Source organism: Cyanistes caeruleus, chromosome 28 (genome assembly GCF_971803275.1).
Source record: "Cyanistes caeruleus chromosome 28, bCyaCae1.hap1.1, whole genome shotgun sequence".
NCBI classification, from domain to species: domain Eukaryota; kingdom Metazoa; phylum Chordata; class Aves; order Passeriformes; family Paridae; genus Cyanistes; species Cyanistes caeruleus.
The window spans coordinates 906,220-917,201 of NC_141728.1; the positions used below are offsets into that span (position 1 = coordinate 906,220).

The following is a 10,982-nucleotide window of genomic DNA, read 5'->3' on the forward strand; positions in this document are numbered from 1 at the left end:
GGTGCCCCCCAGGTGCCCCCCAGGTGTGCCCGGTGTGCTCCAGGTGCCCCCCAGGTGCCCCCCAGCTGTGCCAGGTGTGCTCCAGGTGTGCCAGAAGCCCCCCAGGTGTGCCCCAGGTGTGCCAGGTGTGCTCCAGATGTGCTCCAGGTGTCCCCCAGGTGTGCCAGAAGCCCCCAGGTGCCCCCCAGGTGCCCCCCAGGTGTGCCAGGTGTGCTCCAGGTGCCCCCCAGGTGCCCCCCAGGTGTGCCAGGTGAACACAAGAAACCACTCAGGTGTTACAAGGAGCTCTTCAGGTGTTACAGGTGAGGCTGAGGAACCCCCCAGGTGTCCCCAGGTACATCCAGGTGCTCTCCAGGTGTCCCCAGGTGTCCCCAGGTGTCCCCAGGTGAGTCCCAGGTGTCACAAAGAGCCCCTCAGGTGTCACAGGTGAGGCTAAGGAACCCCCCAGGTACATCCAGGTGCCACCAGGTGCTCTCCAGGTGTGCCTGGGAGTCCCCAGGTGCTCTCCAGGTGTCCCCAGGTGCTCTCCAGGTGTTCCCAGGTGTCCCCAGGTGTGTCCCCAGGTACACCCAGGTGCTCTCCAGGTGTCCCCAGGTGTTCTCCAGGTGTCCCCAGGTGTGTCCCCAGGTACACCCAGATGCTCTCCAGGTGTCCCCAGGTGTCCCCAGGTGCTCCCCAGGTGTCCCCAGGTGTCCCCAGGTGCTCTCCAGGTGTCCCCAGGTGCTCCCCAGGTGTCCCCAGGTGCTCCCCAGGTACACCCAGGTGTCCCCAGGTGCTCCCCAGGTGTCCCCAGGTGTCCCCAGGTGTCCCCAGGTGCTCCCCAGGTGTCCCCAGGTGCTCTCCAGGTATCCCCAGGTGCTCCCCAGGTATCCCCAGGTGTCCCCAGGTACACCCAGGTGTCCCCAGGTGTCCCCAGGTGCGCCCAGGTGTGTCAGTCGCCGCCGTTGGCGCGGATGGTGCGGCGGATCCAGGTGGTGAAGGCGCAGACGCGGCTGTACACACCTGGCTTGCCCTGCTGGCCGCACACCTGCAGCCCCCAGGAGACCACGCCCTGCAGGTAACCCCCGCACACCAGCGGGCCCCCGGAGTCACCCTGGGGACAGGTGAGACAGGTGAGACAGGTGAGAGACAGGGGAGTCCCCCCAGGTGTCCCCAGGTGTTCCCAGGTGTCCTGAGGTGTTCCCCAGGTGTCCCCCAGGTGTCCCCCAGGTGTCCCCAGGTGTCCCCCAGGTATCCCCAGGTGTCCCCCAGGTGTCCCCCAGGTGTCGCCAGGTGTCCCCAGGTGTTCCCCAGGTGTCCCCAGCTGTTCCCCAGCTGTCCCCAGGTGTTCCCCAGCTGTTCCCCAGCTGTTCCCCACCCCCACACAGGTGAGTCCCCCCCCAGCCCCAGGTGTGCCACACCTGGCCGCACCTGGCAGGAGTCGGTGCCGTTGCCGTCGCCGCCGGCGCAGAGCATGTTGGGAGTGATGGCACCTGGGTACAGGTGAGCACAGGCGGCGTTGGACCAGGTGAACACCTCCCCGCACTGCAGCACGTCCGGGAACGCACCTGGAGCAGGTGAGACAGGTGGGACAGGTGAGGGACAGGTGGGACAGGTGAGACAGGTGAGGACAGGTGAGAACAGGTGAGGGACAGGTGAGGGACAGGTGGGACAGGTGAGGGACAGGTGAGACAGGTGAGGGACAGGTGAGAGACAGGTAAGGGACAGGTGAGACAGGTGAGGGACAGGTGAGAGACAGGTAAGGGACAGGTGAGACAGGTGATGGACAGGCGAGACAGGTGAGGGACAGGTGATGGACAGGTGATGGACAGGTTAGAGACAGGTTAGAGACAGGTGAGACAGGTGAGACAGGTGATGGACAGGTGATGGACAGGTGAGACAGGTGAGAGAAAATTGAGAGACAGGTGAGACAGATGAGGGACAGGTGGCACAGGTGATGGACAGGTGATGGACAGTTGAGAGACAGGTTAGAGACAGGTGAGACAGGTGAGACAGGTGAGACAGGTGAGAGACAGGTTAGAGACAGGTGAGACAGGTGAGACAGGTGAGACAGGTGAGAGACAGGTTAGAGACAGGTGAGACAGATGAGGGACAGGTGGCACAGGTGATGGACAGGTGAGGGTGGCACAGGTGACACCTGCCCTCTCCCGTGCTTTCCATTTGTCCCTCACCTGTCCCCAGGTGTGTCCCCTCCCCCCAGGTGTCCCCAGGTGTGTCCCCAGGTGTGACCCAGGTGTGTCGCCAGGTGTGTCCCACCCCCCCAGGTGTGTCCCACCCCCCCAGGTGTTTCCTCAGGTGTGACCCAGGTGTGTCCCCAGGTGTCCCCAGGTGTGTCCCACCCCCCCCAGGTGTGTCCCCTCCCCCCCAGGTGTGTCCCCAGGTGTGACCCAGGTGTGTCCCCAGGTGTGTCCCACCCCCCCAGGTGTCCCCAGGTGTCCCCAGGTCTGTCACCTCACCTGTCTCACCTTGCGTGCTGCGGGTGCTGCCCCAGCCGGACACCACACACCTGTCCCCAGGTGTGTCCCACCCCCCGAGGTGTGTCCCCAGGTGTCCCCAGGTGTCCCCAGGTGTGTCCCCAGGTGTCCCCAGGTGTGTCCCACCCCCCCCAGGTGTCCCCAGGTGTGTCCCCAGGTGTGTCCCACCCCCCCAGGTGTCCCCAGGTGTCCCCAGGTGTGTCCCCAGGTGTGTCCCACCCCCCCAGGTGTCCCCAGGTGTCCCCAGGTGTCCCCTCACCTCACCTGTCTCACCTTGCGTGCTGCGGGTGCTGCCCCAGCCGGACACCACACACCTGTCCCCAGGTGTGTCCCACCCCCCAGGTGTGTCCCACCCCCCCCAGGTGTGTCCCTTCCCCCCCAGGTGTCCCCAGGTGTGTCCCACCCCCCCCAGGTGTCCCCAGGTGTGTCCCACCCCCCCCAGGTGTGTCCCTTCCCCCCCAGGTGTGTCCCCAGGTGTGTCCCCAGGTGTGTCCCACCTCCCTAGGTGTGTCCCCAGGTGTCCCCAGGTGTCCCCAGGTGTGTCCCACCCCCACCAGGTGTGTCCCACCCCCCCAGGTGTGTCCCCTCCCCCCCAGGTGTGTCCCCAGGTGTCCCCAGGTGTGACCCAGGTGTGTCCCCAGGTGTGTCCCACCCCCCCAGGTGTCCCCAGGTGTCCCCAGGTGTGTCCCCAGGTGTGTCCCCAGGTGTGTCCCACCCCCCCAGGTGTCCCCAGGTGTCCCCAGGTGTGTCCCCAGGTGTGTCCCACCCCCCCAGGTGTCCCCAGGTGTCCCCAGGTGTGTCTCCAGGTGTGTCCCCAGGTCTGTCACCTCACCTGTCTCACCTTGCGTGCTGCGGGTGCTGCCCCAGCCGGACACCACACACCTGTCCCCTACCTGGGGACACCTGCGGGGCAGCGCCACCGGCCGCACGCGCTCGCTCAGGTGGGCGGGGCCGCGCAGGCGCAGCAGCATGACGTCACTGTCATGGCGGCCGGGCAGGTAACGCGGGTGAACGAAGGCGCGGTCCCAGGTGAGGCATTGCTCCGCCCCCTCCCGCTCGCGCCGGTTGTGCTCCCCCAGCAACACCTGCAGGGGCCTGGACAGGTGACAACAGGTGACAACAGGTGAGAAAGGTGTGCCCAGGTGTTCCCCAGGTGTGCCCCAGGTGTGTCTGGGTGTGCCCAGGTGTCCCCAGGTGTGTCCCAGGTGTCCCAGGTGTGTCCCCAATGTCCCCAGGTGCACCCAGGTGTGTCCCAGGTGTGTCCCAGGTGTGTCCCCAATGTCCTCAGGTGTCCCCAGGTGTGTCCCAGGTGTCCCCAGGTGTGTCCCCAATGTCCCCAGGTGCACCCATGTGTGTCCCAGGTGTGTCCCAGGTGTCCCAGGTGTGTCCCTCACCTGTCCGTGTGGCAGTGGGCGGCGCTCAGCACCCACCTGCGCCCCACCAGGACCCCCCCGCAGTGGATGGCGCCCCCAGGTGTGTCCCAGGTGTGTCCCAGGTGTCCCCAGGTGTGTCCCAGGTGTGTCCCAGGTGTGTCCCAGGTGTCCCAGGTGTGTCACCTGTCCCTGCTCACCTGTCCGTGTGGCAGTGGGCGGCGCTCAGCACCCACCTGCGCCCCACCAGGACCCCCCCGCAGTGGATGGCGCCCCCAGGTGTGTCCCAGGTGTGTCCCAGGTGTGTCCCCATTGTCCCCAGGTATGTCCCAGGTGTGTCCCCAATGTCCCCAGGTGTCCCCAGGTGTGTCACCTGTCCCTGCTCACCTGTCCTTGTGGCAGTGGGCGGCGCTCAGCACCCACCTGCGCCCCACCAGGACCCCCCCGCAGTGGATGGCGCCCCCAGGTGTGTCCCAGGTGTGTCCCAGGTGTGTCCCCATTGTCCCCAGGTGTGTCCCGGGTGTGTCCCAGGTGTGTCCCAGGTGTGTCCCAGGTGTCCCAGGTGTGTCACCTGTCCATGCTCACCTGTCCGTGTGGCAGTGGGCGGCGCTCAGCACCCACCTGCGCCCCACCAGGACCCCCCCGCAGTGGATGGCGCCCCCAGGTGTGTCCCAGGTGTGTCCCAGGTGTGTCCCAGGTGTGTCCCCATTGTCCCCAGGTGTGTCCCAGGTGTCCCCAGGTGTGTCCCAGGTGTCCCCAGGTGTGTCCCTGCTCACCTGTCCGTGTGGCAGTGGGCGGCGCTCAGCACCCACCTGCGCCCCACCAGGACCCCCCCGCAGTGGATGGCGCCCCCAGGTGTGTCCCAGGTGTGTCCCAGGTGTGTCCCAGGTGTCCCAGGTGTGTCCCGGGTGTGTCCCAGGTGTGTCCCCAATGTCCCCAGGTGTCCCCAGGTGTGTCCCTCACCTGTCCGTGTGGCAGTGGGCGGCGCTGAGGACCCACCTGCGCCCCACCAGGACCCCCCCGCAGTGGATGGCGCCCCCCGGCTGCAGCAGCAGGGCCTGGTACGGGTGCAGCCGCCGCTCGCAGCCGGCCCCGCCCACGATGCGGTTCTGCTCCGCCCCCGCCAGCGCTGCGGCCAATGGGAACGCGTTAGCACCGGTGGAAACCAGTATGGACCAGTATAAACCAGTATGGACCAGTATGGACCAGTATAAACCAGTATGGACTGGTATGGACCAGTATAAACCAGTATGGACCAGTATGGACCAGTATGGACCAGTATAAACCGGTATGGACCGGTGTAAACCAGTATGGACCGGTATAAACCAGTATGGACCAGTATGGACCAGTATAAACCAGTATGGACCGGTATAAACCAGTATGGACCGGTATGGACCGGTATGGACCAGTATAAACCAGTATGGACCGGTATGGACCGGTATGGACCGGTATGGACCGGTATGGACCAGTATAAACCAGTATGGACCAGTATGGACCAGTATAAACCGGTATGGACTGGTATGGACCGGTATGGACCAGTATGGACCGGTATAAACCGGTATGGACCGGTGTAAACCAGTATAGACCAGTATGGACCAGTATAAACCAGTATGGACCAGTATAAACCGGTATGGACCAGTATGGACCAGTATAAACCAGTATAAACCAGTATAAACCGGTATGGACCGGTATAAACCTGTATGAACCAGTATGGACCAGTATGGACCAGTATAAACCAGTATAAACTGGTATAAACCAGTATAAACCAGTATGGACTGGTATAAACCGGTATGGACCGGTGTAAACCAGTATAAACCAGTATAAACCAGGACGGACTGGTATAAACCAGTATGGACCAGTATGGGCTGGTGTAAACCAGTATGGACCAGTACAGACCAGTATGAACCAGTTTGGACCAGTACTGACCAGTATGGACCAGTTCATCCCAGTTCATCCCAGTCCCTCCCAGTCCATCCCAGTCCATCCCAGTTCCCTCCCAGTCCATCCCAGTCCCTCCCAGTCCATCCCAGTTCCCTCCCAGTCCATCCCAGTCCCTCCCAGTTCATCCCAGTCCATCCCAGTTCCCTCCCAGTCCATCCCAGTCCCTCCCAGTTCATCCCAGTCCATCCCAGTTCCTCCCAGTCCATCCCAGTTCATCCCAGTCCATCCCAGTCCATCCCAGTCCATCCCAGTCCCTCCCAGTCCATCCCAGTTCCCTCCCAGTCCATCCCAGTTCATCCCAGTCCATCCCAGTCCATCCCAGTTCATCCCAGTCCATCCCAGTCCATCCCAGTCCCTCCCAGTCCATCCCAGTTCCCTCCCAGTTCATCCCAGTTCCCTCCCAGTTCCCTCCCAGTTCCCTCCCAGTTCATCCCAGTTCATACCAGTTCCCTCCCAGTCCATCCCAGTTCATCCCAGTCCATCCCAGTCCATCCCAGTCGCTTCCAGTCCATCCCAGTTCATCCCAGTTCATACCAGTTCCCTCCCAGTCCATCCCAGTCCATCCCAGTCCATCCCAGTCCATCCCAGTCCCTCCCAGTCCATCCCAGTCCATCCCAGTTCCCTCCCAGTGTCCCCAGTTCACCTCTGCCTTCAGCCCAGTACGGCCCAGTCTCCTCCCAGTTCAAACCAGTGCTCCCAGTTCATCCCAGTCCATCCCAGTTCCCTCCCAGTCCCTCCCAGTCCCTCCCAGTTCCCCTCAACCCCCCCTTAAACCCTTCCCAGCGCCCCCCCGTCCAAACCAGTATAAACCAGTATAAACCAGTATAAACGAACAGTAGCCAACAGCAGCCCCCCAGTGCCCCCCCAGTCCCTCCCAGTCCAGACCAGTATAAACCAGTACAAACCAGTGGCCACCAGCAGCAGCAGCCCCCCCAGTGCCCCCCGGTCCAAACCAGTATAAACCAGTATAAACCAGTACAAACCAGTGCCCCCCGGTCCAAACCAGTATAAACCAGTACAAACCAGTGCCCCCCAGTGCCCCCCGGTCCAAACCAGTATAAACCAGTACAAACCAGTGCCCCCCAGTGCCCCCCCAGTATAAACCAGTATAAACCAGTACAAACCAGTGCCCCCCAGTGCCCCCCGGTCCAAACCAGTATAAACCAGTACAAACCAGTGCCCCCCAGTGCCCCCCCAGTATAAACCAGTATAAACCAGTATAAACCAGTGCCCCCCAGTGCCCCCAAGCCCAAACCAGTATAAACCAGTACAAACCAGTGCCCCCCAGTGCCCCCCCAGTATAAACCAGTATAAACCAGTACAAACCAGTGCCCCCCAGTGCCCCCCCAGTATAAACCAGTATAAACCAGTACAAACCAGTGCCCCCCAGTGCCCCCCAGTATAAACCAGTATAAACCAGTACAAACCAGTGCCCTCCAGTGCCCCCCGGTCCAAACCAGTATAAACCAGTATAAACCAGTATAAACCAGTGCCCCCCAGTGCCCCCCAGTCCAAACCAGTATAAACCAGTACAAACCAGTGCCCCCCAGTGCCCCCCCAGTATAAACCAGTATAAACCAGTACAAACCAGTGCCCCCCAGTGCCCCCCCAGCGCTCCCCCAGTCCAAACCAGTATAAACCAGTACAAACCAGTGCCCCCCCAGTGCCCCCCCAGTCCAAACCAGTATAAACCAGTACAAACCAGTGCCCCCCAGTGCCCCCCCAGTCCAAACCAGTATAAACCAGTACAAACCAGTGCCCCCCAGTGCCCCCCCAGTCCAAACCAGTATAAACCAGTACAAACCAGTGCCCCCCAAGCCCAAACCAGTATAAACCAGTACAAACCAGTGCCCCCCAGTGCCCCCCCAGTCCAAACCAGTATAAACCAGTACAAACCAGTGCCCCCCAGTGCCCCCCCAGTATAAACCAGTATAAACCAGTACAAACCAGTGCCCCCCAGTGCCCCCCCAGTCCAAACCAGTACAAACCAGTGCCCCCCAGTGCCCCCCCAGTGCCCCCCCAGTATAAACCAGTATAAACCAGTACAAACCAGTGCCCCCCAGTGCCCCCCAAGCCCAAACCAGTCCAAACCAGTACAAACCAGTGCCCCCCAGTGCCCCCCCAGTATAAACCAGTATAAACCAGTACAAACCAGTAGCCAGCAGCAGCAGCAGCAGCCGCTCCATCGGGAGGAGGAGGAGGAGGGGGAGGAAGGAGCCGCCGCCTTTAAATCCCCAGTCCCTCCCAGTTCAAACCAGTTCAAACCAGTTCAGCCTCCCAGTGCCCTCCCAGTGCCCTCCCAGTGCTCCCAGTTCAGCCCAGTACAAACCAGTTCAGCCTCCCAGTGCTCCCAGTTCAGCCCAGTGCACTCCCCGGGCCCCTAAGTGCTCATCCCAGTTCAGCCCAGTCCCTCCCAGTTCAGCCCAGTTCAAACCAGTTCAGCCTCCCAGTGCCCATCCCAGTTAATACCAGTGCCCTCCCAGTTGCTCCCAGTTCAAACCAGTTCAACTTCCCAGTCCCTCCCAGTTCAGCCCAGTCCCTCCCAGTTAATTCCAGTTCCCTCCCAGTTCAGCCCAGTTGAACCCAGTTCAACTTCCCAGTTCCGCCCAGTGCTCCCAGTCCCTCCCAGTTCAGCCCAGTACAAACCAGTTCAGCCTCACAGTGCCCTCCCAGTTAATCCCAGTTCCCTCCCAGTTCAGCCCAGTTCAGCCCAGTTCAACTTCCCAGTCCCACCCAGTGCTCCCAGTTCAGCCCAGTTGCTCCCAGTGCCCTCCCAGTGCCCTCCCAGTCCCTCCCAGTTGTTCCCAGTTCAGCCCAGTTGCTCCCAGTTCAGCCCAGTTCAGCCCCCAGTGGCCTCCCAGTCCCTCCCAGTTGTTCCCAGTTCAGCTTCCCAGTCCCTCCCAGTTGCTCCCAGTTGCTCCCAGTTCAGCCCCCAGTGCTCCCAGTCGCTCCCAGTGCCCTCCCAGTCGCTCCCAGTGCCCTCCCAGTCCATCCCAGTTCAGCCCAGTACAAACCAGTTCAGCCTCCCAGTGCCCATCCCAGTTAATCCCAGTCCCTCCCAGTTCAGCCCACTTGAACCCAGTTCAACTTCCCAGTCCCGCCCAGTGCTCCCAGTTCAGCCTCCCAGTGCTCCCAGTTCAGCCCAGTCCCTCCCAGTTCAGCCCAGTTCAGCCTCCCAGTCCCTCCCAGTGCTCCCAGTTCAGCCCAGTTCAACTTCCCAGTTCCCTCCCAGTGCTCCCAGTTCAGCTTCCCAGTCCCTCCCAGTTGCTCCCAGTGCTCCCAGTTCAGCCCAGTTCAACTTCCCAGTCCCGCCCAGTGCTCCCAGTTCAGCCCCCAGTGCTCCCAGTCCCTCCCAGTTGTTCCCAGTTCAGCCCAGTGCCCTCCCAGTGCCCTCCCAGTGCTCCCAGTTCAGCCCAGTACAAACCAGTTCAGCCTCACAGTGCCCTCCCAGTTAATCCCAGTTCAGCCCAGTCCCTCCCAGTTCAGCCCAGTTCAACTTCCCAGTTCCCTCCCAGTGCTCCCAGTTCAGCCCAGTTGCTCCCAGTTCAGCCCAGTTCAGCCCCCAGTGGCCTCCCAGTCCCTCCCAGTTGTTCCCAGTTCAGCCCAGTTCAGACTTCCAGTCCCTCCCAGTGCTCCCAGTTCAGCCCAGTTGCTCCCAGTTCAGCCCAGTTCAACTTCCCAGTTCCCTCCCAGTGCTCCCAGTTCAGCCCCCAGTGCTCCCAGTCCCTCCCAGTTGCTCCCAGTGCCCTCCCAGTGCCCTCCCAGTGCCCTCCCAGTGCTCCCAGTTCAGCCCAGTACAAACCAGTTCAGCCTCCCAGTGCCCATCCCAGTTAATCCCAGTCCCTCCCAGTTCAGCCCAGTTGAACCCAGTTCAACTTCCCAGTCCCGCCCAGTGCTCCCAGTTCAGCCTCCCAGTGCTCCCAGTTCAGCCCAGTTGCTCCCAGTTCAGCCCAGTTCAGCCTTCCAGTCCCTCCCAGTGCTCCCAGTTCAGCCCAGTTCAACTTCCCAGTTCCCTCCCAGTGCTCCCAGTTCAGCTTCCCAGTCCCTCCCAGTTGCTCCCAGTGCTCCCAGTTCAGCCCAGTTGCTCCCAGTTCAGCCCAGTTCAGCCTTCCAGTCCCTCCCAGTGCTCCCAGTCCCTCCCAGTGCCCTCCCAGTCCCTCCCAGTGCTCCCAGTTCAGCCCAGTTGTTCCCAGTTCAGCCCAGTTCAGCCCCCAGTGCCCTCCCAGTCCCTCCCAGTGCTCCCAGTTCAGCCCAGTTGTTCCCAGTTCAGCCCAGTTCAGCCCCCAGTGGCCTCCCAGTCCCTCCCAGTTGCTCCCAGTTCAGCCCAGTTCAGCCTTCCAGTCCCTCCCAGTGCTCCCAGTTCAGCCCAGTTGCTCCCAGTTCAGCTTCCCAGTCCCTCCCAGTTGCTCCCAGTGCTCCCAGTTCAGCCCAGTTGAATCCAGTTCAACTTCCCAGTCCCTCCCAGTGCTCCCAGTTCAGCTTCCCAGTTCCCTCCCAGTCCCTCCCAGTCCCTCCCAGTTCCCAGAATTCAATTTCTTTGGGTTTTTTTCAAATTTTCCTTTATTTTCCCCAAATTTCCCCACCCAAGTCCTGAACACCCACGGCCAAAGGTCACCGGTCAGTGGTCAGTGGTCACCGGTCAGTGGTCAGTGGTCACTGGTCACCGGTCAGTGGTCACTGGTCACCGGTCACTGGTCAGTGGTCACCGGTCAGTGGTCACTGGTCACCGGTCAGTGGTCACCGGTCACTGGTCACCGGTCAGTGGTCACTGGTCACCGGTCAGTGGTCACCGGTCAGTGGTCACCGGTCAGTGGTCACTGGTCACCGGTCAGTGGTCAGTAGTCACTGGTCACCGGTCAGTGGTCAGTGGTCACCGGTCAGTGGTCACTGGTCAGTGGTCACTGGTCACTGGTCAGTGGTCAGTGGTCACTGGTCACTGGTCACTGGTCACCGGTCACCGGTCACCGGTCAGTGGTCACTGGTCACCGGTCAGTGGTCACCGGTCAGTGGTCACTGGTCACCGGTCAGTGGTCACTGGTCACTGGTCAGTGGTCACCGGTCAGTGGTCACTGGTCACCGGTCAGTGGTCACTGGTCACTGGTCACTGGTCAGTGGTCAGTGGTCACTGGTCAGTGGTCACCGGTCACTGGTCAGTGGTCAGTGGTCAGGGGTCACTGGTCACTGGTCACTGGTCACC

The 10,982-nt window shown here is 61.8% G+C and overlaps 2 protein-coding genes across 3 annotated transcripts in view; both read right to left on the bottom strand.

The window, feature by feature from the left end:
• The window catches only part of PSMC4 (proteasome 26S subunit, ATPase 4), a 277,421-nt gene extending 268,575 nt beyond the window's left edge, over positions 1-8,846 (bottom strand). Inside the window, exon 1 of the mRNA XM_086864921.1 lies at positions 8,819-8,846. The gene's annotated coding sequence lies outside the window, so the exon portion shown is untranslated. The remainder of the gene's footprint in view (positions 1-8,818) is intronic.
• Positions 269-8,479, bottom strand: LOC147648992 (kallikrein-6-like). 2 transcript variants are annotated; one of them, XM_086864938.1, is made up of 5 exons: positions 7,938-8,479; positions 4,808-4,973; positions 3,316-3,569; positions 1,411-1,547; positions 269-1,093 (listed from the first exon to the last, which is right to left on the bottom strand). In XM_086864938.1, exons 1-5 carry the CDS (start codon positions 7,969-7,971, stop codon positions 932-934), a joined length of 753 nt encoding a protein of 250 aa, XP_086721064.1. In that variant the 5' UTR covers positions 7,972-8,479; the 3' UTR covers positions 269-931. The 2 variants fall into 2 exon arrangements, with proteins under 2 accessions (XP_086721064.1, XP_086721063.1); XM_086864937.1 differs by having other exon boundaries at positions 3,307-3,569.
• Positions 8,847-10,982: the final 2,136 nt, after the last annotated feature.

Coding starts and splice junctions, on each gene's coding strand:
- LOC147648992 (XM_086864937.1), bottom strand. CDS start 7,971: ATGGAGCGGCTGCTGCTGCTGCTGCTGGCTACTG. Junction 3,570..4,807: donor GCCCACTGCCACACGGACAG/GTGAGGGACACA, acceptor TCACCTGTCCAG/GCCCCTGCAGGTGTTGCTGG. Junction 1,094..1,410: donor ACGGCACCGACTCCTGCCAG/GTGCGGCCAGGT, acceptor ACCTGTCCCCAG/GGTGACTCCGGGGGCCCGCT.